At 43.5% G+C, this 26,809-nt stretch overlaps 3 protein-coding genes across 3 annotated transcripts in view; 2 read left to right on the top strand and 1 right to left on the bottom strand.

Annotated features, from left to right (window-relative positions):
* Positions 1-2,193: 2,193 nt before the first annotated feature.
* LOC311497074 (uncharacterized protein) overlaps positions 2,194-26,809 on the top strand; it is a 104,809-nt gene continuing 80,193 nt past the window's right edge. The window contains exons 1-3 of the mRNA XM_084557195.1: positions 2,194-2,277; positions 2,358-2,646; positions 5,034-5,077. Of these exons, the coding sequence (XP_084413321.1) occupies positions 2,535-2,646; positions 5,034-5,077 (156 nt within the window). The 5' untranslated portion in view covers positions 2,194-2,277; positions 2,358-2,534. The remainder of the gene's footprint in view (positions 2,278-2,357; positions 2,647-5,033; positions 5,078-26,809) is intronic.
* Positions 5,857-13,665, top strand: LOC311497476 (NACHT, LRR and PYD domains-containing protein 1 homolog; the record flags this gene model as incomplete). The annotated part of the gene is made up of 11 exons (XM_084557797.1): positions 5,857-6,217; positions 10,303-10,340; positions 10,458-10,531; positions 11,247-11,461; positions 11,550-11,800; positions 11,895-12,041; positions 12,151-12,286; positions 12,705-12,734; positions 13,177-13,207; positions 13,279-13,292; positions 13,403-13,665. 11 exons carry the CDS (start codon positions 5,857-5,859, stop codon positions 13,663-13,665), a joined length of 1,560 nt encoding a protein of 519 aa, XP_084413923.1.
* LOC311497672 (apoptosis-associated speck-like protein containing a CARD) lies at positions 16,432-18,235 on the bottom strand. Its single transcript, XM_084558019.1, has 3 exons — positions 17,989-18,235; positions 16,993-17,040; positions 16,432-16,779 (listed from the first exon to the last, which is right to left on the bottom strand). The coding sequence occupies exons 2-3, from the start codon at positions 17,000-17,002 to the stop codon at positions 16,517-16,519; spliced, it is 273 nt and encodes a 90-aa protein (XP_084414145.1). The 5' UTR covers positions 17,003-17,040; positions 17,989-18,235; the 3' UTR covers positions 16,432-16,516.

Below are 26,809 nucleotides of genomic sequence, written 5' to 3'. Positions count from 1 at the left end.
CTAAGGATTTCATGGATCAGTGGATGAACCACTACTCTTCATGGACAGCGTTGAAGCGCGCTGTAGGCTGGTTTCTGAAACTTAAGGATTTGCTGAAAGAGCTAAAGGAAAAGAGAAAGGAGCTACGAACAGTAGATGGAGAAAGCCAGATGACGGAGTTCAAGAAAGCCATTAAAGGAAAGTATCTGACTTTTGATGACTTGACTGAAGCAGAAATAGAAATTGTGAAATGCTGTCAGAAACAGAGCTTCAAAGAAGACTTAACTACGCTAAAGGAGCAGCAAAGAGTGAAGAAAAGTAGCTTGCTCTTTAAGTTAAATCCAGTGCTCCAAGACGGAGTTATGAGAGTTGGCGGAAGGTTGAGTCGCGCTGCGATGCCTGATAACTCCAAGCAGCAAGCCATCTTGCCTAAGGATTCACACGTCACAAGGCTTGTGTTAAGGCACGTTCATGACATTACAGCTCACGCCGGAAGGAATCACATGTTGGCTCAGCTACGGCAACGATTTTGGATCCCTGGAGCCAGTGGAGCTATCAGAAGGTTCCTGTCCAAGTGTGTCATCTGTAAAAGACTACATGGAGCTGCAGGCAAGCAGCTCATGGCAGATCTACCAACATGCAGGGTCCTGCCAGATGACCCTCCTTTTACGAGAGTCGGTGTCGATTACTTCGGTCCGTTCCTAGTGAAAAGAGGAAGAGTCCAAGTAAAGAGATACGGCGTTATCTTCACGTGTCTTGCTATACGTGCAGTGCATCTGGAAGTTGCATCTTCTCTCGACACTGATGCCTGTCTCAATGCAATCAGAAGATTTCTGGCAAGAAGAGGACAAGTCAGAGAGATGTACTCAGATAATGGAACCAACTTTCGGTCAGCTGACAGCGAAATGAGGAAATCAATCAAGGAATGGAACACCTACAAGATTGAGAAACACTTGCAACAGAGAGGTGTTCAGTGGCATTTCAATCCGCCAGCAGGTTCACACCACGGAGGCAGCTGGGAGCGGTTAATCCGTTCAGTGAGAAAGATCCTGAACGTCACAGTCAAGGAGCAACTGCTGGATGAAGAAGGTCTCCACACCCTACTTTGTGAAGCTGAGGCGGTCATAAACAGCAGGCCCATCACAAAGGTGTCATCAGACCTCAATGATTTAGAGGCCCTGACGCCCAACCACTTGTTGTTGCTCAAAGTCAAGCCCGAGTTACCACCAGGGGTATTTCATGAAGACGATCAGTATGTCAACCGCAGGTGGAGACAGGTTCAATACCTCGCGAATGTCTTCTGGAAACGCTGGTGTAAAGAGTATCTAACACAGCTCCAAGAACGTCAGCGATGGTCTTCGCCTGGAAGAAACTTCTGTGTCGGCGACGTGGTGCTGATCGTGGACGATACATCACCCAGAAACTCCTGGCCACTTGGAAGAATAGTGGAGACTTTTCCTGATAGAAATGGTTTCGTCCGTCAGGTTAAAGTGAAGACCAAGACCAACGAGCTTTGTCGCCCTATAACAAAGATATGTCTTCTTCAAGAATCAGAGGATAACTGATGGACTGTTATGAAGATCTCATCTTGAATGGGACTACGAGCACCAAGCTTCTTTCACTGAATGATAGTAATGTTATTCAGGCTCCTTTGATTTAAGTTGACACTTTTGGAGTAATTGTTTCAAGGACATTGAGAACAATTAGGGGCCGGTAATATAGGAGCCTAAATGCTATTGTTGTTTATTAGTGTTTGAATAATAATTTAAGTTGATATGTGGAAAAAGGTTGTGATAAAAATTATGATAAAAAAAAGAGGTTTTTACATTATTTACAAGCGAAAGGTTCATGTTAATAAGTTAATATTTCATTTATTTCACTTAAAAATGTGTGGATGTTCTTAGGTTTAAAAATCGTGCATGTAAGCTTTAATGGGGAGTATACGTGTGTGCGTGGTTGACGTAAAGCAGTTGACGTAAAGCAGTTGGTCAGGTGCAGTCATCATGGAGTGGAGCCATACAGTTTTTTGACCTCTTCTCTTCTCTTCTTTTTGCTCTTTACTTTACCGTTAGACTCCGCATTCTCGCTATATTTAGCTCTTGCCTTTTTTATTTTTCATAATGCTGGATTATTGTATTTTGCCCAATTTTCGGAGTAAACAATGAAAAGAAACGAAGGAATCTGTGGAGTTTTTTTTGTCGTTTAAGTGGATAACGAGGGAGGAGAGCGTCAAGCTCATGGCTTCGGTGTTTAGGAATTTACACCCTGGATGAACATCTGTCTGCTCTGATCCACAAAGTGAGTGATGTGTCTTTTGTCTTTTAATCAATAAGAGGCAGATTTAACATTTTTATGAACATTTACTATGAATTCTCCAGGAGGCAACACTGGCAGCCGTCAGAGAACTGCTTCTGGAAACACTGAAGGATTTGAGTAAACAGGAGCTCAGGAAAGTTAAGTGGTTCCTACAGTACACCTGCTTCCAGAAAAGCATTCCACAAATCCCACTGAGACGAATAAAAACTGCAGCAGACTCAGCAGCTATAGTGGATGTCATGATGAGAACATGTGGCCAACAGTCTTTGGAGGTGACCATGGAGTTCCTCATGGACATGGATAGGACTGATCTGGTGCAGAGGCTGTCAGAGACCAGCTCTGGACCCAAAGGTATGAAAGAGAAGACTGCTGTAACAATAATCTGAGACAACCTAACAAATAAATGTGTTGAAAAGTTAACTGAAGGGACGTCAGGAAAAAGTCTCAGTCAAAGTGTTTCAACCCACATTCTAGGTCTTTGTCCTGATCAGTGCCATCGAGAGAGAGAGTTGCGACACTCTTTGATGTCGCCGCTATGGCTGTCACGCGGTTCATGTAAACCCAATTAGTTCCAAAACATGCGCTGGCTGTCATGTTCTTCTATGGGACAGACAGCAGCGATTGCATTATTGAACGGTAAATATAAAATAAAACACACACCCAAGTACTTTTTCAGCTGTTATTACATTATTGCATTTTTGTTAATGTCAGTTTTGCATTTGGAGAGGCAGGGTGACAACGAAAAACTTACTTAGATAAGTTTTAGGCTACATGGAGGGAAAAGCTTAGTGTTCATGTTCGCATGGGTAGTAGCACTGGCTTCAGAGGCTCTCACTTAACTTTTCCATATCATTCATCTGATGGTAGACGTCTCGTGATATTCATTTGAGCACAACTGGGCTGTATTAGGCTATTGATTCCCGTGATTTTGCTTATAAAGTCCGATTCAGCTATTAGCCTACCTTCGTGATAACGCAAAGAGGTCTGCCATGGCAGTCCGTTCAGAATTCGCCTAGAAGCTAGCTCACTTCTTCTGATGAGTGGCCACCCCCAGGACCACAACGCCAAACTCGCCAGTCCTAAAATTCCCGTTATTCCTAATTAAATAACCCTCGCTCAAATCAGGAGTCACGACAATGCCTTGACATACCCCGATCACGAGCTCATGGCATGGGATAGCAATCTATCAGCATCTCATCAAGCATCAGCAAGTAGCGCTGGGCAAATTGTACACTATCCAAGTGAACATGGAACAGGAACAGTACAACAAATTAAGTACAGCCAACACGTCACATAATGAAAAGATAGTATATCCCAAAATTCAATTAAATAAAAGTTGCTATAAAGGTGGTAGTGATTCATCACCAAACTACCTTCACAGCAGGGGAAGTCGCGCTGGCTATTAGCTAGCACGCAATGCTAGAAAATTGGTTGAAACAACCAAGATAAAATATAAATAATTACGCTGTGCATATACAAATGAAGACCAGTATAAGCATCGCAAAGGGCCTCTGATACAATATAGACAGTTGACAATTCAAAATAGGTCGATATTTCAGCAACTTACCTCTGGAACAACAAGATGCGCAGCAATGTAAGTGAATGAGGTCGAACGCCCAAATGACAGTATTTGGAACTAATCCGATTTTCAAATCCGGAAGTAGGCGGTTAAAAACGCCGCCATTTTTTACAACGGAGGACTATGGGAGTGTCGCAACTCTCTCTCTCGATGGCACTGGTCCTGATGAGCCATAACTGCTGATGCTCACCAACATGACCAAAGGCTCCTGGAGCTCAGCCGTTAGATTTCTAGTGTCTGCTGGGTTGCTCAGTTCACACTGTAACAATGATCACAAAGGAGGAAGGCCCTAAGGGCCCCTAAAAGTTAGTCAGCCCTCTGGGGCCCCTTAAGGACGTCTGCTATTTATGATGAAAAGGTTGCACATTGCCACTGCCATAGTTTAAGGTTTGTCAACCCTGGGGGGTCCTTAATGGTTTCTACCTGTGTGGAACATAGATGCTGTAACCTTCACCAGTGTGAGACATTTCTACTTGTGCTCTCATCAGTCTAGCTCGCACTTTAACAACCTTTCCTCCATGTGTTCCATCTTTATTGATCCAAAACAATCAATTCACAAATTGCAAAGATAGAGGAGCAGCTGGAAATACTAAAGAGGAAACACACTACTACCAAGTGGACCAATCACAGCTCTTGTGCTCTGTAGTCTTTCTGGGGAGGTGTACGTCAGGTTACGGCGTCAAATTAATGCAGAAGTGTAAACTGCACATTAGTGAAGTCTCCTACTGTCAGAGTTGGTGCATTGCTACTGCTGTAGTTTAAGGTTTGTCAGCCCTCAGGGGAGGTCCTACTAAAATGTGTTATATATGAACTGTCTCTCTACATCAGTACAAATGCTTTTGTCTCATCTGGTTTGAAAAGGCATCAATATACCTTAAAAGTAATTCTATACCTCCAAACTCTATCATCACCTGAAGAGCAGCTGTGTTCTCTTTATCTCAGAACGAGCCGTTCATCTCTACATAGCTTCTCTTCCATCCAGTCCTCCATGTTGAACCACCATGTTCTACAAACCTTTTGGGTTTTCAGTGTCCACCACAGCTTGTCCTACGTGCATGGAAAGGGTCAAGGTGCAAATGTGGAATCTGACTGCTGGATGTGTCTAAATCCAACACACTGGTCTTTTGAATGAGTCCTTTCATGTTTGTTTTCTCCTCAGTGGAACACAGAGTGGATGAACGTTGGCCTGCACTGATCCACAAAGTGAGTAATGTCACATCAGGCTGCACCAAACACATCATTCAGTTTCAGGTAGTTACTGACTTGCAGCGCAGGAATTCTGCTTTCTTTCCTTTTTATTTAAATGTCATTGATAATAACATGTATATGTGGAACTACGTTAAGAAACACACATGAGTATGAGTTCCACTGCCTCTCCCTCTGCATCCAACAGTTCCTCCTTAGCAACCAGCTGGTCTACCTCCAGCCACCAACCTTCTTCTTCTTCTTCTGGTTGTGTTAGTGGTTAGAAAACCAGCGTGGAGGTTTATTACTTCTACCTAGTCCTGCTGTCACCTGCTCAGCAAACTGTAGCTATGTATATGATCCACAGATTGGTATAAGCTGATGGTTATATCAAAGCAGTTTTACAAGTACAAGTACATGAGCAATACCCATACTAGTATCAGTACCAGGACATCCCAAATTCTTCTTCTTATTATAATCTGACTGACTTCAGACAATACAGCTTCACTTCAACAGATAAAGGTTTGTGACATCTCCAAAATTAAAAAGTGACTATACAAACTTTATTCCTGATTTTCATGAAGAACTGAAGCTGCATTGAGTTGTCTTGTGTTCATATGAGGTAGGTCTTCAGCAGCTCATAAATCATCATGAACCTGTTAACAGAAATAGAAAGACTGTAAACTCATCATAGTCTTATTTCTAAAACATTAATGAACAGAAAGGCCTGTAACCATTCCAGATGAGTGACTTCACCTTTGACCCATGAACATTTCCTTTGAATTTACCAGGTGGAGATGATGGTGTCTGCTATAGAGCTGCTCCTGGAAACACTGGCTGATCTGAGTGACATCCAGCTCAGAGTCTTTCATCGTCACCTGAGAGAAATTCATCATCACAGATATGACTCCATCTTCACTTTGATGTTGCCTGATCCGAGTGACATCCAGCTCAGAGCCTTTGCTCAAGGAATTCATTATCAGACATATTCATCCAGCTTTTCATTGATACTGGAGGACTTAGACCTGCAGGACACAGTGTTTACAGTGGTGCAGACCTTTGGTCAACAGTCTGTGGAGGTGACCATGGAGGTTTTACAGAAGATGAAGATGACTGATCTGATGAAGAGGCTGTCAGACAGCAGCTCAGGACCCACAAGTAAGACAACAAAGATAAAACATGTAATAATCTGTCTCCTTAGCTGTGATAGAGGAGGTGTAATTGTAGTTTAGTACATCTTTACAGAGCCACATTGTCTGATACAAAGAGTTGATGGTTGTTAAATCACTCAGGAGTCTTTTGTCTCCTCAGAAAAAACACTCTGTGGACGAACACCACTCTGCACTGATTCAGAAGGTGAGGAACGTGACTTCTATCTGATTCAGTATCAGACAGCTTTCATTCAAAAGATGCTTCGGTGTTCACAGTATGTGAAAAAGCTTCAGCATGAAAATTTCAAGAAAAACAACTTTAATACAATGAGGTTCCAACCTCTGTTGGTGCTTGGACCCATAATAAGGGACAAGGAACCATTGTTTGGTTTGTAGTTTGTTTTGATGAATATACAAATGGATCAGGACCGTGTGAGATCTTGGAGACACATTCATGATCATCCCAACAGATTAAACATCCTGAATGTATTAACTGTTCCAGGTGGCAACAATGGCAGCTGTTCAACAGCTGCTTGTGGAAACTCTGAAAGATCTGTCCAATGAGGAGCTTAAAACATTCATGGACCACCTGAAGAAGACTGTCTATCAGAGAAATCCCCCATACACAGCGAAAATACGAAGTGTGATGAGTTACATATCATTAAGTTCACATATACTGGATGTGATGATGAAGCATCTTGGCCAACAGTCTTTGGAGGTGACCAGGGAGATTTTAGAGAAGATGAACAGGACTGATTTGGTGCAGAGGTTGTTAACGACCAGCTCAGGACTCAAAGGTAAGACACACAAGTGTCACATTAGTTCAACAGCACCACATGAATAAACTGCTGTGTAGGAATCTGCATTAAAGTACAAAACACTTACTCGTACTCGTCGTCTTCCGCTTAACCGGGTCCGGGTTGCGGGGGCAACAGCTTCAGCAGGGAAGCCCAGACAGCCCTCTCCCCAGGCACTTCAGCCAGCTCCTCCGGAGGAACCCCCAGGCGTTCCCAGGCCAGACGAGAGATATAATCCCTCCATCGTGTCCTGGGTGGTCGGCCTCGAGGTCTCCTACCGGTGGGACGTGCCCGAAACACCTCTCCCGGGAGGCATCCGGGAGGCATCCTTACCAGATGCCCTAGCCACCTCAACTGACTCCTCTCGACGTGGAGGAGCAGCGGCTCTACTCTGAGCTCCTCCCGTATGTCCGAGCTCCTAACCCGATCTCTAAGGCTGAGCCCGGCCGCCCTACGAAGGAAAGTCATTTCGGCTGCTTGTATTCGCGATCTTGTTCTTTCGGTCATTACCCAAAGTTCATGACCATAGGTGAGGATTGGAAAGTAGATCGACCGGTAAATTGAGAGCTTCACCTTTCGGCTTAGCTCTCTCTTCACCGCGACCGACCAGTTAAGCATCCGCATCACTGCAGATGCCGCTCCGATCCGCCTGTCGATCTCTCGCTCCCTTTTAAACTCACTCGTGAACAAGACCCCAAGATACTTGAACTCCTCCACTTGAAGCAGGACCTCCTCCCCGACCCGGAGTGGGCAATCCACCCTTTTACGACTGAGGACCATCGCCTCAGACTTGGAGGTGCTGATCTTCATCCCAACCGCTTCACACTCGGCTGCAAACCGCCCCGGCAGGAGCTGAAGGTCGCTGTTCGATGAAGCTAAGAGGACCACGTCATCTGCAAAAAGCAGGGACAAGATCCTCCGATCACCGAACACGACACCCTCCCCCACCCGGCTGCGCCTAGAAATTCTGTCCATAAAAATTATGAACAGAACCGGTGACAAAGGGCAGCCCTGGCGGAGTCCAACCCTCACTGGGAACAGGTCCGACTTACTACCGGCTACACGGACCAAACTCGCACTCCTTTGGTACAGAGACTGAATGGCCCTTAGTAAGGAGCCATCCACCCCATACTCCCGGAGCACCCCCCACAGGATGCTCCTGGGGACACGGTCGTAAGCCTTCTCCAGATCCACAAAACACATGTGGACTGGTTGGGCAAACTCCCATTTCCCCTCCAGCACCCTAGTGAGGGTAAAGAGCTGGTCCATGGTTCCACGTCCGGGACGAAAACCGCATTGTTCCTCCTCGATCTGCGGTTCAACAATCGACCGGACCCTCTTTTCCAGCACCCTGGCATAGACCTTGCCGGGGAGGCTGAGGAGTGTGTTCCCCCTATAGTTGGAACACACCCTCAGGTCCCCCTTTTTAAAAATGGGGACCACCACCCCGGTCTGCCACTCCAGAGGTACTGCCCCCGATGTCCACGTAATGTTGCAGAAGCGTGTCAACCAAGACAGCCCTACAACATCCAGAGCCTTGAGATACCCAGGGCGGATCTCATCCGCTCCCGGAGCTCCACCGCCGTGGAGTTGTTTCACTACCTCGGCGACTTCTGCCCCAGAGATTGGATGGTCCGACCCCAGGCCCTCCGGCTCTGTTTCCTCTATGGAATATGTGTTGGTGGGATTGAGGAGCTCCTCAAAGTATTCCTTCCACCGCCCGATGATATCCTCAGTTGATGTCAGCAGCTCACCACCCCCACTGAGAACAGTGTGAGCGTGTTGCCGCCTACCACCCCTGAGGCGCCGGACGGTTTGCCAGAATCTCTTCGGAGCCGATCGATAGTCTTCTTCCATAGCCTCACCGAACTCCTCCCACGCCCGAGTTTTTGCCTCAGCGACTGCCCTTGCCGCAGACCGCCTGGCCATCCGGTACCGGTCAGCTGCTTCAGGAGACCCACAGACCAGCCATGCCCTGTAGGCCTCCTTCTTCAGCCTGACGGCTCCCCTCACCTGTGGTGTCCACCAGCAGGTTCGGGGGTTACCGCCACGACCAGCACCAGCGACCTTGCGGCCGCAACTTGCAACAGCCGCCTCCACAATGGCGGAGCGGAACATGGTCCATTCAGACTCAATGGCCCCCACCACCCCCGGGACGCGGTTGAAGCTCTGCCGGAGGTGGGAGTTGAAGACCATGTTGACAGGTTCCTCCACCAGGCGTTCCCAGCAGACCCTCACTACTCGTTTGGGCCTACCAGGTCTGCGTGGCGTCTTCCCCTGCCATCTGATCCAACTCACCACCAGGTGGTGATCAGTTGATAGCTCTGCTCCTCTCTTTACCCGAGTGTCCAGAACATACGGTCGCAGGTCAGATGATACGACTACAAAGTCAATCATCGACCTAGGCCGTCATGGTGCCAAGAACACCGATGAACAACCTTATGTTCGAACATGGTGTTAGTTATGGACAAACTGCGACTCACACAGAAGTCCAATAACTGAACACCACTCGGGTTCAGATCAGGCAGGCCGTTCCTCCCAATCACGCCCCTCCAGGTCACGCTGTCGTTGCCCACATGAGCGTTGAAGTCTCCCAGCATGACAATGGAGTCCCCAGTCGGGGCGCCATCCGTCGTCCGTCCTAGGGACTCCAAAAAGGGCGGGTACTCTGAACTGCTGTTTGGCGCATAAGCGCAGACCACAGTCAGGACCCATTCCCCGACCCGAAGGCGCAGGGAAGCAACCCTTTCGTCCACCCGGGAGAACCCCAACGTACAGGCCGATATTCCAGGGGCAAGCAAAAAGCCCACCCCGGCCTTCCGCCTCTCACCCGGAGCAACTCCAGCAAAGAAGAGAGTCCAACCCCTCTTGAGGACTTGGGTTCCTGAGCCGACACTATGTGTCGAGGTGAGGCCGACTGTATCTAGTCGATAGCGCTCAACCTCTTCCACAAGCTCCGGTTCCTTCCCCGCCAGAGAGGTGACGTTCCATGTTCCGAAAGCCAGCTTCCATAACCGAGAATCAGACCGCCAAGGCCCCACGCCTTGGTCTGCTGCCCGATCCACATTGCACCGGTACAAAATACTTAGACATCCAAAATCCCTGATTGCAGACAGAAGTTCAGTCAGCTCCATCTTAGACTTCACTCAACATCTTGTGCTGCTTAACCTGTTGCTCTCATGTTAGACCAGTGTTACATAGAACATGGTGATCAGACAGAAAGACATGTCCAGTTACTGTGTGGCTTTAAAAGTCAACATGACTTGATTTGAATTCAATTCTTTGTCTCAACAAGAACCTTCAACAAGTTTGGATCCTGAAGGAAGCGTTAAGGTAATCCCTTACATTCATCCGTTCGTTCATGTTATTATTGTTTCATTCATTTGTTCTTTACTGTGATGTTACCAAGTTAAAATCTGACCTCATGTACACAATGATGTTCCTCTGCAGCAGGACTCCAGCAACTGGACTAAACTTGAACCTGAGGTGAACAGGACCGATGCAGCCAAGGCTCCAACTTACAGGTAGAAATATCGTCCTAAACACTGATGCACAGCAAACTGCAACTACAGGGAGAAGTTCAACTGAGTTATACTGAGATATTTTTATCTGGTATCACAGTAATGTCATGCTACATTTTACATCAAATGTAATTACTGCTGCAGAGACTCCTCATCGTGATTGATGACGTTGATTTGTGTGAAATACGTCAACATGTTGCAGTGATGCAAAACTGACTAAATCCCAAAAGAAGAAGTTTAAACTCTTATTAAAACTGAAACCTCTCTCCACTGTGGCTGAGCTGCTGAGTATCTGGACTGTTTTAGTTTAGTCTGATTGTTGGTTGGTGGTCAGAGCCTGGGAGTCGTTGTTCAGGACGAAAGAACTCAACAGAGACTCTAGAGCAGATGCTAATGGTGATGCTAATGGCTAGCATGTCATTTGTTTCTGCACATACAGACCTCCTAAACCAGGTAGAGGGTGTTTGTTAGCAACATTTAGTTGAAGGTTCTCAAAATGTCCACAAGGTTTATGTCTTTTCATTTCTGTTTATTCTTTTAAGTGCTGTAAATAAAGTTTGATTGGATTAGGCAAAGAGTCTCATCAAACGGACCCAAAAGAAGACGACGAAGTAGTTGGATGCTTCTGAAAATTTGCTCATGATGTTAATTGAAACGCTAATGGTGATGCTAACAGCAAATGCTAACGTTGATGCTAATGACATGTCTCAAATTTCAGCCTACAGTCTGAAGCAGGACACTTTGAATGCAGTGTGTCTGGTCTGCGCTGGGTCTGTGAGGAGAAGGCCAGCTTTAAGTACCAGTTCTGTTCTTGGGAGGGACACATGGAGAGGATGGAACGTATACATTACAGGCCTGCAGGTCCTTTAATGGACATTACAGTCATGACTGGGAAGTTAAATGAAGTCCACCTGCCACACTGGATTTGCATCGGTAAGAGGACATGAAGGAAGTAAGTCAGATGTGTGAAGTACATTTCTGATGCAGATGTTCTCACTGTGTCTTTGTCCATTTTGTTCAGAGGACAACCCAGATATACTGAACCAGTTTGCAGTGCTTCACGTAAATGACTGTGGAGACGATGTGGAAGACGCGTCCGAGGTCACGGCATCACACGTCAAGTTAAAGGAACCAATTTTCTCCCCGTGGGCGGTCCTGATTAGAGCTGGCTTACCTGTGAAAATCAACTGTAACGTGTTGATATATCAGACCAACACAGCTTTCCTCACTCTGCATGTTTATCTGATCCCACGGGACGACGGTCTGAAACAGGTTATCACATGTCTTATTATAAAACATTAAACTACTGTTACTGCTGCTTCCTGGAGCCTTGTAGCATCTTTTTATTGTGTTTTATTTTCTACAGGCAATCAGCCAGGACAAATTACCAGAAGAATACAAAGAAATCAAAAAGCCAAAACCAGAGAAATCTCTGAAAATTAGAGATTGTTTCCTTCTGACAGCAGATGTAGACGGTGCAGCAAATGTGAACGGTGTACAGATATATCCTAAAGTGCGGTTTGAACGACTTTCCTCTGGTTTGAAATGTCTCCATCACAGATCACAATGATAAGCTCTGACTTGATGAATTCATTAACCTGCAGCTTGTGGTTTGTCTTTAGGAGGGCTTAAAGCTCAGACATGGAACCAAACAAAACTTCTTTGAGGTGTACATTAAGAATCCAGACAGAGACTTCCATCTCAAGCTCACCCAGAGAAATGAGCTCCAGCCAGTTTGGATGTGTACCGTACGAGAAGGTTGGTTTGACATGAAACAGGACAGAACATGTCTACTCTGCCTCAGTACTTGAAGTACTTTAGGTCAGTGTGTTTCCAACGATAGATGGTGGTCTGTGGTGAGTAGCAGAACATGAAAAGAGGCTCTCCACCAAGATCATAGCAGCTCATTGATTGGTCGCTGCTCCGTCTCATAACAACTCATTGATTGGTCGCTGCTCCGTCTCATAACAACTCATTGATTGGTCGCTGCTCCGTCTCATATCAGCTCATTGATTGGTCGCTGCTCCGTCTCTAAACTGGATCTGTGCTGACCACCATCTACTGCAGGAAACACTGACTGTGGATATTACCTCATACTATCCTCTCCAGAGAACCTCTAGGATCCTTTCAGACCAGCTCCATGTTCATCTTCTCTTCCCCGCTACTTGTTTTTCAGGTGAATACCGAAGCACTGACCCTCCACAAGGTGAGACATGTCACATGTCGTCTAGACATCTCTTTTCAGGAGAACTCTCCCAGAACCCTGGATGTGATCCGGTCATGTGTCCCATGTGTCTGCTCTGTCAGTCAGGTAGCACTAGACGTCCAGGTCTATGAATTACAACATTAGTTTAATTTATTTATCTGCAGACCAGACCAAAGCAGCACAAAGGACGAAACACAATCTCTGGTGACGGCCATTGCTTCTTCTTTTCTTCTCTACTTCTTCTTCTTTCATCTTCTTTCTCTACTTCCTCTTTCCTGCTCCTTCTTCTTCAGACGTAGATTCTGTCTCATATTCATGACGTCACTGTAACTTTGTCCTGAATCTTGTGTCTTTAGTGGTAATACAGATGAATCCTTTGTTTTTGTATTTCTTCCATGAACTGGTGTCACCCGTTACTAACATGACCTGATCTTTGTTTCAGCTTTCAGCTGGTGGAAAGATGATGGCAGAAGGTAGGTGTCCAGGAAGAGGTCAAGGGTCATGAAGGAAACTGTGGCAGCTGCTGATTAAACCTCTGTTGTAGTGTTATGTTGTTGTGTTGGAGCTGTATATATACTTCTCTACTTCCTTCTTCAAAATGAATGAATCAAGATCACGACAGCTTCATGTCCAGTCACCATGAGGATCATCTCTGCTCCTTTTTCCAGGCAAACACTTTGTGGATCAGCACCAACTGGAGCTGATCAGAAGAGTGAGCAACATCAAACCCGTTCTGGACGAGCTCCTTGACAAAGACGTTATCCAACAAGAAGCATATAGTACAATCACAAGTATGTCGACCTGTCAGGACAAGATGAGGGCGCTCTACCTCGGTCCGCTCAAAGCCAGCGTGGACTGCAAAGATATCTTCCATGAAATCCTTCAGAAACATGAGAAATATCTCATCACCGACCTCAACAAGGACCAGTGAACGTACATTATCACATGTGATGAGATTTAAAACCTGATGCATCAAATGTTTCTCTGCTGTTTATATCATGTGAAAAAACATCAGTGGGTTTTCTCCACTTCCTTCTCTTCTACTCCATTTCCATTCATAATCTGCTTGTAAATTCTTATATTTTTTTACTTGTCATTTGTCTTTTGTTCTGTGTCATTTTGTAAATGTGTTTTGTATTTGCTGCTGCCTATCTTGACCTGGACTCGCATGAATAAGAGGTTCTTCTTCTCAATGGGATCTTCCTTCCAGTCTTTTTGACTTTCATGCTGACCATCAATGTTACATTTACTAAAAAATAAATCATACAATACTGATAAAACACTGAATGGATGCTCAAGTCTTTTGTAAAGAAATATAAGTGTAGTTCAGGTAGAAAGTTAAAGTACTCTAAAAAAATACTAAAACAATCATACGTTGCCTGGCAAAAAAAAAAAAAAAGGTCCCACACTCTACTATCTGGTTGGACCTCCTTTATCTTTGATTCCAGCACATTCTCTGTCTCATTGTTTCCATAATCTTCTCCAATGTCACCAGATTTATTTCCATCAAGTGTTTCATTCATTTTTCACCAAGATCTTGTATCGATGATGGGAGAGTCTGACCACTGCACAAAGCCTTCTCCAGCACATCCCAAAGATTCTCAGTGGGGTTAAGGTCTGGACTCTGTGGTGGCCAATCCATGTGTGAACATGATGTCTCATGCTCCCTGAACCACTCTTTCACAATCTGAGCCCCATGAATCCTGACATTGTCATCTTGGAATATGATCCATTGATGGAATAACCTGGTCATTCAGTATATCCAGGTAGTCAGCTGACCTCATTCTTTGGACACATAATGTTGCTGAACCTAGACCTGAGCAACTGCAGCAACCCCAGATCATAGCACTGCCCCTACAGGCTTGTACAGTAGACACTAGGCATGATGGGTGCATCACTTCATCTGCCTCTCTTCTTACCCTGATGCTTCTCCACTATCCTTCCAGTTTTTAATAATGCCTTGGACAGTTCTTAACCCAGTTTTAGTAGTTTCTACAATCTCCTTAGATGTTTTCTCTGCTTGATGCATGCCAATGATTTGACCCTTCTCAAACAGACGACCACAGGATGTGCCTTTAGACATGGTTGTTGAAGAAATGAGAAGCTACTCATTGCATCAGTTGGGCTTAAATAACTTGTTGTCAGCTGAAAGATAATCACCCATGCAGTAATTATCCAATAGGAGGCTCCTACCTCTTTGATTAGTTTTTCAGTCCATCTTTACCTGAACAACGATGGAAACTGTTTTTTTTTTTCTTCCACAAAGCAAAATAAAAAGATCCCAGAGGATCCTGTTTGGGGAAAAAACATCAAACCAAACGAAAAGAAAGAAAATAATGTTTAAAATGTTCAAAATAAAATTAACTGCATGTTTTCAGATCTTAAATAAAAAAGAAAGAAAGAAAAAAGAATTGTGGTCATCAAATTGCCGTAAGTATCTGCTGTATAAACTGGGATAGAAAACAAAAGTTATTTTATTGATTTTCATTTCGTTTAAAGATCCTATAACTGCTTCAGATTAAAATAATATTGTATTATTTCATATGTGAGGCTTCACATGGTTAAACTACATGTCCCACAATGCAACGTGACTTTGTCCCCTGCGCAATGATGACATCCGGCCACTAGATGGCGGTTTGTTCCTGTAAAGAAAAACCAGGGCTCCCAAAACACAGTAATGCAGTAGAGTAATAGTAATCCAGTAAAGTAATAGTAATCCAGTAAAGTAATCCATAATAATTGATCATATTTATCTGTTGAAAAAACCCCATCAGCTTCATTATTCACTTAAAAATCTTCACCTTTGTTAAGTAATGACTTTTTACTGTCTGAATCATTAGTGAGATTAACACATGGATTTTCTGAAATGAATTACTGTTATAACTGTCTTTGTTGAAATAAGAATAAAAAGTAAAGCGTATCATATTTGTTACATGAGTTTCTGAGACCTCTGCTCCACCCACACAAACAATACTCAAGCTACCAGAAAAACCTGTTGGAAACAATTTGAGATTCGACATCTGCCCCCTGGTGGATTTATCCAGGCTCTGCAGTCAGTAGCTTTTGGCTGCTGTTTCCAAAATGGCCGCCTTCATGGACTTTATAGTTTTTCGTTGTTTTTTTTTTTGTGCAGGGAAATATTTGCTAATTTAGAGAAAGAGACTTACAGGAAGTTGCACATAAAACTAATTGTGTTAATCATGAAGCTGCATAATAATAATAATGATAAGTTTTTGTAGTGTTTTACTGTTTTAACTTATTTCAACTAAACCAGGAACTGAACCACACCTGAGTCTCATTACATTGATGGAAACACTTCTGAACACATGGACTCTGATTTAATCCTAGAGGAGCGCCTCTCTGCTATGTAATATTGGCTCACTTTCCTGAATAAACAAATACAGCAGTCTAATATTTCTGTTCCATGTGTTTGACTGGGTTCTCTTTCTCTACTTTCAGGATCTACTTCAGGAGTTCTTCAGACATTTACCAATAGAAACCCATCTGAGCACTGCAGCGTTCCTTCCCCCAAACGTCTGAAGAAGGGCGACATACCGTGGCCTCGTTACTGGGACGAAGAACATGCAAACGTTGAGGAGAAAAATTCAGTTTTATTTAAAAAAGATGAGGTTAAAAACAGACTCCTGATTTGTCTGACGTGTGCTGGATAAAAACGTCTGGTGAAAACATTCATTCATTCATTGTTTTTTCACATGATAAAAATACCAGAGAAACATTTGATGCATCAGGTTTTAAATCTCATCACATGTGATAATGTACGTTCACTGGCCCTTGTTGAGGTCGCTGATGAGATATCTCTCTTGTGTCTGAAGGATTTCGTAGAAGATATCTTTACACTTCACGCTGGCTTTGAGCGGCCCGGCGTAGAGCTCCCTCATCTTTTCCTGACAGGTCGACATAACTCTGATTTTATCATACGCTTCTTGTTGGATAACGTCTTTGACGAGGAGCTCGTCCAGAATGGGCGCGATGTTGCTCACTCTTCTGATCAGCTCCAGTTGGTGTTGATCCACAAAGTGCTTGCCTGGAAAAAGGAGCAGAGATGATCCTCATGGTGACTGGACATGAAGCTGTCGTTTCTAAAAGTTAGAGCGACTCATTATTGTCCTTTAAGACTCTGATTTTTACGGATTACCAAGTGTTGCATTAATTAGAGATTTCTTTAAAGTGTGTGTGAAATTAAAAGACAAACAGAGGTACTGATGTGAAGGACACTTCCTTCTTCCTGGACACCTACCTTCTGCCATCGTCCTTCCACCAGCTGCTCCGGCTGAGGCCCCTGAAGCTGAAACAAAGATCAGACTTCACAAACAACTCAGAAACAAACTGGAGCTTGGTTTAGTTTTAAAAAAAAAAGATTTATAATTGTGAGAAAATATGATTTTTATGTGTTTTGTTTATTTTTCAGGAGCACATTTGGTGAATCTGTGGCTCGTATAGTTTCAGTTAATCAGATGTTTGTTTGTTTTTGGTCATTTCATTTATTAACAGATATTTACTAATGAGGACATATTTAACTGATCAGTGCATAATCCACACAGTTCTGTTCTTTTACAGGTCCAGGGCTTTAGATTTTATACATTATATTTTAATGCTAGTTTTGGTTTGAACATTAGATCTGATCAACCATTGTTTCTTTAAATCTAGCACAAGGCTTTTGTTCATTTGTTTTTTATGTAAAAGGTTAAAAACTGACTCCTGATCTGATTTTGTAGAAGACATGATATATTTTACTGTATAAATAACCCATATCTATACTGAATGACACATTACTCTGCATATAACATATTTATATAGTTATTAATATTTATATTACAGTCCATCCATTTCACCTTAGATTTAGATATTTCTTCTTATTATTTTTATCTTTTTAATACTGTCTTTACTGTTTGTACTGAGCATCTTGTAGACCTGTAAACTAAACCTCGTTGCACTGTACAACCTGTGTTCTGCAATGACAATAAAGGATGTTCTATTCTATTCTATTCTATTCTATTCTATTCTATTCTATTCTCTATGTTTGCAGGCCAAGCCACGCTCCATCATCTTCTCCTCATTCAAACTAGGAGTCATGATCAGTGTCTACCAACCTTTTGTCAAACCTTTCCCTCCTAAAGGGAGGAACCGGATTGGCTGCAGCCATCAGGGAAGTAATAAAAAACTCAGAGCATCGTGTTTATAAGTAGAAAATTCATATACTGTACTAGTCTACATGTAACCGTGGGGTCTTTACCGAGATTCTCCGCGAGGTCTGCGCAATCAATGCTCTTCAGGATGTCCACAGTCACCGGTACAGCTCCCGCCTCGGTAAACGTGGAGACCAGGACGTTGGTCCGAGGCTCAGATCAGATCCAAAGCGCAAAACTCAGTAAGAAACAGGAAGAGAGCTGCGGTGCATTCAACGCTGTCGGAAATTTTGAACTCATTGGTTTCGAAATAATACATTTTTTTGAGGACGCCTTTCAAAAACACTCATGGTCACATTAAATATACATAATACACACATAAGACATAAGAAGCTAATAAACAATGTGATCAAATAAAAAATGTAATTGTATTTGTAAGAGGGTCAAACATAAACAGGAAGCCCGTGGAGCGCTGGAGACCTGGGGGTGTGATCTGTGGAGGGGGTGATGTTTTAGATCAGTGGAAGTTTTTGAGAAAGAGCAGAGAGGGAGAGGGTCGGCGCAAAGAGGAAAGACCTGATGACAGGAGGAACCCAACGAGGCAACGTTCAGTTTAAGAGCTGAGGACTTGATTCAGTCAGACAGACGTGATTAGAACATTTCTAATTCTGTTTAATTTAAAGCTCTCAGACCTTTGTGTACAAGGAGACGTGCAGCAGCTTCATGTCTGTACAGGCTGGACATAAAGAAGCTCTCACCATGCAGGAGCATTGGTTCCTGCACTGACTGTTTGTAAACCTGCACAGATTCCTTCTCTCTGTAGAACATTAGAAACAACCGTTCATCACGTTTATTACAACTGATCTGACTCCGTTAGGGGTCAGCTGAAAAACACATGATCCTCTGGTATCAAACACCTTGGAGTTTGTCCTCATAGCATCATGGAGACCTTAAACCGTGACAGGAAGTTGGTTCGTTAGTATTCCTGACAGCCTTTGAAGGCAACAGGGTTCAAGGTTCGAGGTTTACTACAGCAGCAAAGTTAGACAGCAACAGCTCTGACTGAAAGTTAGCAGGCCATTTAAAAGTGAAATAAGTGAAGTTTGCATGTTTGTCTCTGTGCATGCGTGGCTTTTCTCCAGGTGCACCTAATATGTGTCTTTTTATATTCTATTTCTTTTAATGTTGTAGGTTTCTGCACTCTGCACGTGACAATAAACTCTTTGAACCTTGAATCTGGTGTAGAAGCACAGGTACACATGGTGGCCGTGCAGAAGAATCTGAAACTGTCTTGGATTTAAGTTCATGATTATATTAATAAATAAATAATTTACCTTTCTACATTCATGATTGTAATATTACTACAGGTGTAATATGCTGTGAAATTTCACATTTAATTTGGTTAATTGCGCCCCCTGCTGTTCCTTTAAGAGTTGCATTGAATGTGGTGTAGGAAGGTCAGGCGATCAGGATCGCATGGTTCGGTTGAGAAGGAAGCCGAGAGCAAGAGTTGCTCAATACGTCCAGTTTATGGTTCAAAGGAAGCAATATGTAGGCACATTCTCCTAACTACTCCTGAATTCCAGTTCAGAAGGCGAAACGGTATATGTGACCATGTGTATTTGTTTATTTGACATGTAATATATATTATACGTATATTATTTCTGTTACAGTTTTTCACCAAAAAGATGTTCATCTACTGTGGATGCGTGATAATAAAGTGTTGACTCATTGGTTGAGTCGTCAAGTCTGCCTGAGCTAGAAGAAAACCTTTGGGAGCAGTTACAGATTCATGTAGAGCTTGGGATAAAGAATGTAAGGCTTACAGAGTCAGAGCCAGCAAGTAATGTTGAGCAAGAGCTGAGGTGAAGTGAAAGGGTGAAGGATCCCACAGAAAAAATCCTTGCATTTCAAAGGGAAGAAATGGCAAAAAAGGAAAGAAAGTTTATGTCTACGTATGTAAACTTCAAAGCAGAGGTCCAGTATAGCAGATCTAAGCTTAAAAATGAGTGTGCTAGAGAGGAGTTAAGTGACATGATCACAGCTCTAGAGAAATATGAGTCAGAACTAAAACAATTATATGAGAGTCTACGTGTAATGACCACAGTTACCTCTGAAATGACTGCAGTCCTGAATAGGCGTCACACTGAATCTGGTGTCAAGAAGTTTGATGCAGTGGCTGAAAAGGAAACACTCCACCAGTTACTCAAAAGAGAGGATGCCAGATCTATCTATGGATCGACTGTGTCAAGAGCTGAACAGAGTAGTCAGCATGGAAGTCAGATGTCTCTAAAGATGGCGGAAATAGCAGCACGCTTGGCGTCAAAAAGAGCTGAAATAAAGAGTGAAGAAGAAATTGCAGAACAGAAGAAGTTGCTTGTCCAGCAGCAGAACAGAGCAGAGGAGGAGTTGCTTGCCCAGCAAGAGAGAATAAAAATGCTGGAAGCTCAGAGGGACATCGAAGCCATGGAGGCTGAATACAATGTGTATGCTGAAGAAGAATCAAAATGGAACACTGAAATAGAGAATGATGGAGTAATAATCACTCAACCTCAAGGTAAGCTTCCAGTGCAAGAAAACAGTGCTCCATGCATCCAAGTTCCCCAAAACATCTCAGTCCCTCCTCACGCTGTAAGTAAGCTAGATTCAGGAGCAAATGAGGTCTCTCTGGCTCAGGTGTTAAAAGAAACCCTGGCAACGACTAGACTCCCAGCACTAGAGCCTTTTGTGTTCAAAGGAGACCCACTGAAGTTCACTGAATGGAGCAGCTGCTTTAAGGCATTGATTGAAACAAGCTGTACAGACCCAGCACATAGACTGTATTACTTGAAGAAATACATAGATGGAGAAGCACTTAGTGTGCTAGAAGGAGCATTCTACAGAAGTGACGAGGAAGCCTACACACAGGCATGGGATGCCCTGAACAAACGCTATGGCCACTCCTTCATAATCCAGAGAGCTTTCAGTGGAAAACTAAGCAGCTGGCCAAATATTGGTCCGAAGGAGTCTCTCAAACTAAGGGAGTTCAGTGATTTCCTCATCCCCTGCAAAAATACGATGCCCCACGTGCAAGGTCTGAAGGTTCTAGATGACTGTGAAGAAAATCAGAAGTTACTACAGAAACTTCCTGACTGGGCAACAACCCGCTGGAATCGCCATGTCATTAAAGCACTGGATGGAGAGAAGCCATATCCAGATTTGAAGGCGTTCTCAGACTTCATAGCAGAAAAGGCGCGCATAGCGTGCAATCCAATCTCCTCCCTTCATGCACTAAAAGGCGGAGATGAAATTTCAGGAAGAGAAAAGAAACGTCTCAAAGTCAATACCCTGATGACCTCAGCAAAGGTGTCTCAGAAAACAAAATGCACTGACCAATAAGACAAAGACTCCAGTGCATTAGATGGAGATAAAGGCTCTAAAAATGCAGAGACCAAAAGGCAACTAGAGTGTGTCTGCTGTAAAGAGCTATAAATGTGAAAAATTCACAACTATGTCTCAGGAAGAAAAGAAGAAGTTCATCCTAGACAACAAGATGTGCTATGGTTGCCTTAGGGTTGGCCATGTCACCAAAGACTGTAGAAAAAGGGCCACATGTAATATCTGCAAATGAAGCCATCCCACTCTGCTTTATGAGGAGTGTCCTCAGAAGGAGAGACCAGAAACTCTGCCACCAGAAGAAAGTGCATCTTCTCACAGTATGAGAGTAGACAACAGTGATCGCACTTCAATGATTGTTCTGGTGTGGCTGTCCTGTGAAGCAAAAGAAAGCCCAGAAATCTTGGTGTATGCACACACCAGTGTGCAGCCGCAGTCTCTGCTGCAGTGAGCAATATTCTTAGAGAAGAGCTTGATCTGAAGATAGACCAGGAATTCTTCTGGACCGACTCGCAGGTGGTGCTTGGGTATATCAAGAACGAAGCCCGGTGCTTCCATGTGTTCGTCGCCAATCAAGTCCAAAGAATAAGAGACACTACAGACCCAAACCAATGATTCTACATCGAGACAAGTCAAAATCCAGCAGACCATGCATCTAGGGGTCTCAAGGTGGCAGACCTGAGCGAGTTAAACTGGCTGACAGGTCCTAAGTTCCTATGGGAACAAAAGATAGCAATGAATCAAAGATCCCCAGAGCTTCTTGTTGGTGACCCAGAGGTCAAGGTCCTCAAAACAGATGCCTTGGAAGGTGAAAACTTCCTTGAGCGGTTGTCAAGATTCTCAGACTGGAATACAGCCCTCAACACTATCGCTCGGATTAAAAGGCTGGCTAGCAGAGACCACTCTGGGCCCATTAGTGTAGAGGAGTGAAGAAAGGCCGCCACTACACTCATCAAGGTAGCACAAGGAGAAGCCTTTGAAGAGGATCAGAAATGGCTTAGCCAGAAATCTAAAAAACTACCAAAAACAAGCAAACTGTATCAACTTGATCCTACCTTTGAAGATGGACTGCTCAGGGTCGGAGGGCGGCTTAGATGATCTTCTGCATCCCTTGAGCTGAAGCATCCAGTGATCCTACCTAGGGAAGGTATCATCACACAACTGATATTGGACGACTGTCACAAGAGAACTCAACACCAAGGCCGTGCCCAAACAATGAACGAGCTCAGGGCCAGTGGATACTGGATTATCGGCGCCAGCAAGATGGTGGCCAAATACATCAAAAATTGTGTCATCTGCAGGAAGGTGTGTGGACGAATCGAAGAGCAACGTATGGCGGACCTGCCAGTTGACCGAGTAGATCCCTCTCCACCATTCTCATATACCGGAATTGACTGCTTCTGCCCTTTCCACACAAACAGGTCAGAAGGAAAACAAAAGGTATGGTCTGATGTTCACATGTTTAAGCTCCAGAGCAATCCACGTCGATATGCTGGAGGATCTCACAACTGATGCATTCCTAAACGCTTTAAGATGTTACATAGCAATACGAGGAGCGGTGAGACAGATCAGATGTGACCGAGGCACTAACTTTGTCGGAGCAAGGAATGAGTTACAAATCATTAAGCTTTGTGCAACGTTTTGTAGCAGCAACTTAAATTGAAATCTTTCATGTCAGATAGCCTCTCTAAACAGACTAAGCACATAGGTTTGCCTTTACATTCTGTGAACAGATAACCTTCTTTCACCTGAAAGACACGATATTCTTGATAAATTTTTCCCTTTCCTCCGCTCTTAGCCACGGCGCAACGTCTCTTCTTCACCCGGTGGAAGCATGCACGAGGTGGCGTCTGCATTAGAGGCGCTATCTAGTGGCCAACTGTGTCATTACAACTGATTCAGTGCCGCAGAGGACACATTTATATAATTATCAAAAATTAATCTAAGGTACACTTTGAGTGAGGTCGTGGGCAGTGTGCAGCCCCTGGGCCACCAGTTGCCCATCCCTGCTCTACTTCATTCTTTCTTACTTCTTTTTTTTACTTCCAACTTCCTTCTTTCCTCCATTTCCTCCGTTCCTTCTCAATTTCTAATTTCCTTCTTTGCTTCCTTCTTTCCTTCTCTACTTCTTCTTTCTCTACTTCCTTCTTCTTCTTTCTCTACTTCCTCTTTCCTGCTTCTTCTTCTTCAGACGTAGATTCTGTCTCATATTCATGGCGTCACTGTAACTTTGTCCTGAATCTTGTGTCTTTAGCAGTAAATACAGATGAATCCTTTGTTTTTGTATTTCTTCCATGACCCGGTGTCACCCGTTACTAACATGACCTGATTTTTGTTTCAGCTTCAGGGGCCTCAGCCGGAGCAGCTGGTGGAAAGATGACGGCAGAAGGTAGGTGTCCAGGAAGAGGTCAAGGGTCATGAAGGAAACTGTGGCAGCTGCTGATTAAACCTCTGTTGTAGTGTTATGTTGTTTTGTTGATACTTCTTTACTTCCTTCATTTCTTCTCTACTTCCTTCTTCAAAATGAATGAATCAAGATCACGACAGCTTCATGTCCAGTCACCATGAGGATCATCTCTGCTCCTTTTTCCAGACAAGGTCATCACCGACTTCAACAAGGACCAGTGAATGTACATTATCACATGTGATGAGATTTAAAACCTGATGTTTCTCTGCTATTTTTATCATGTGAAAAAACATCAGTAGGTTTTCTCCACTTCCTTCTCTTCTACTCCCTTTCCTTATCTGCCTCCTTCTCTTCTTCCTTTTCTTTTCTCCGCTTCCTTCTGTACTACTTCCTTTCCGTCTTTACTTTCTTACCTTCTCTTCTTCCTTCTCTTCTTCCTCCTCCTACTTCCTGTCTGTGCAGTAATGGGTCTATATTAACAGTAGCTTGGTATCTATTGTAGAGGTCAACTACCTGAAACCAACCTGATCTCCTGCCCAGGAGGCCCCTACCTAAATCCACCTCTGCCAAGTGTCACCAATCAGACGTCTGTCCTCATCAGGAGGAAGCTTCACTCTGTTGCCGTTGGAGACAGCTGTTACTCACTACCTGTTTTACACAGGAAAACTTCAGTCTAATACTTGGACAGTTCCTACATCTGTACGTTAGTTGCACAGAGAAGAGCTGGTCCTTACTGTCTCTGTTCACCAGATCATCTGTTGCTTTCTGTTCATACGCCTGTACTGAACTGAGTAAAGGACTTTTGTCCACTCTGCACCTTGTGCATGGAATATGCAGTGTTGTGCCTGAACGCGTTCATTGAACGATAGTTCATGAACTCGTTCATATTTTGGGCGAACGTGAACTGAACGTACTGTATTACTGCCTGATGAACGTTACTGTGAACTCGTTCATTCTGGTGTCTGTGAACGGCACGCTCTCTCAGTTGTAGGGTGCCAGATTTCTATAAAGCCTTCCAGGCGAAACCTCGGCTAAAACACACCGTAAACATATATGAACAATATGTAGAGGAATAAACACCCAATCTGGCAACACCAGCCACCAGTGTCGTAGCCTAGCGCCGCATGCGTCATCAAAACAAAATGCAGCGTGGAAGCCACAGCAGCATGGAGGCGACAAAGTATGATCACTTAAGTCAGTTTTATGACAAGGTGGTCGGTGAGGATGATGGGAGCAATCTTACATTTATGTGCAAACTGTGCCCGCTGGCTTTCAGAAAGAAAATCCGCACGTCAGTAACATCCACAGCAAATCCAAAAAGGCATATTGAACTAATGCACACGGCTAGCCTCTCAAGGTATGTGCAAGCAACTAAAAAAACAAAAGACAGTCAGGACAAATCCTCATCCTCGACCCAAATTAGAGTAACAGCGTACAGTAGTGGGTCCGTTGTCATCTCCCAGCCGTAGCTGGACAACCTGCCAGATTCCAGTATTCCTTTTTACTGTACTGAAATGGAATTTGAAATGGAAATTTATTAAAAAAAAATAATAATAATTGTCTGTGGTTCTATATGGGCTATGGCAATAATTGAGCAATATATGGAAAAAAATAACTGAACTAGTTCATTTTTTGGAACTGTGATCTTAGTTCAAAATTTTGAATTATGAACTATAAAATGAACTAGTTCATTTTAAAATTTGTGAGCTGAGGTTTGAACTAGTTCACGTAGAAAGTGAACTTTCCCAACACTGGGAATATGTTAACTTCATTGAGCTCTTTTAAATCCAGTCTGAGAGGACTTGAGGCAGACTCCACAATATGCACTTGTTTTTCATAATATGCTTGTAAATACTTATTTTTTTTACTTTTCATTTGTCTTTGGTTCTAACTGTGATTTTGTAAATGCATTTTGTATTTGCTGCTGCCTATCTTGACCTGGACTCGCTTGAATAAGAGGTTCTTCTTCTCAATGGGATCTTCCTTCCACTTTTTTTATCTTTTATGCTGACCATCAATGTTCCATTTACTAAAAAATAAATCATACAATACTGATAAAACACTGAATGGATGCTCAAGTCTTTTGTGAAGGAATATAAGTGTAGTTCAGGTAGAAAGTAAAAGTACTCTAAAAGAACACTAAAACAAAAACTAAAACTGCCTGGTCAAAAAAACAAAAAAAACAAATGCCCCCCCCCCAATATCTGGTTGGACCTCCTTTATCTCTGATTCCAGCTCATTCTCTGTATCATTGTTTCTATAAGACGATCTACCATGATCTTGTATTGATGATGGGAGAGTCTGACCACTGCACAAAGCCTTCTCCAGCACATCCCAAAGATTCTCAACGGGGTTAAGGCAGGGATGGGCAACTGGCGGCCCGGGGGCCACACACGGCGCTTGACCTCACTCGAAGTGTCCCTTAGATAAATTTTTGATAATTACATAAATGTGTTGTAATAATCAGTTGTAATAACACGGTTGGCCACTAGATGGCGCCACCAATGCAGACGCCGCCTCGTACACGCTTCCACCGGGTCTTTTCTATCAGTGAAGAAGAGAAGTTGAGCCATGGTTAAGAGCGAGAAAACTTGATCGAGAATATCGTGTCTTTCAGGTAAAAGAAGGTTATGTGTTCACAGAATGTAAAGGCAAACCTATGCGCTTAGTCTGTTTTAAGATACTGTCTGCTATGAAAGATTTCAATTTAAGTTGCCACTACAACACGTTGCACAAAGCTAAATATGAGAAGTATACTGAAGCTGCAAGCGCCGCTATCGTAGCGGACCTCAAATCAAAAATATGCGTACAAAACCACACTGAAGTTAGTTTTAAGTTGGATATTCCACAGACATTCGCCATGGGTAAACCTCGGTTTCGTTATGCAGTGAAGTTAGTTTTAAGTTGGATATTCGACAGACATTCACTCTGGGTAAACCTCTTTTTCGCTACGGGTACAGTGCAACTCCAACATTCCAACTGCACTCTTACTACAGACTGTATGGTAAACACACGGAGATAGAAGACAGCTACAGCGTGTATTGACTTCCGGTCTTCAAAATAAAAAATGTGGGTTATTTGAAGCAGAGAAGGTTTTGGGCTAAAACAAGAGGTGTATCTCATGCAACCCGTGGAGCACTATGATC

The sequence above is a fragment of the Chelon labrosus genome, assembly GCF_963514085.1.
Source record: "Chelon labrosus genome assembly, chromosome: 12".
In the NCBI taxonomy this organism is placed as follows: domain Eukaryota; kingdom Metazoa; phylum Chordata; class Actinopteri; order Mugiliformes; family Mugilidae; genus Chelon; species Chelon labrosus.
The sequence above is the reverse complement of the archived record's forward strand: the minus strand, read 5'-3'. Positions and strand labels throughout refer to the sequence as shown.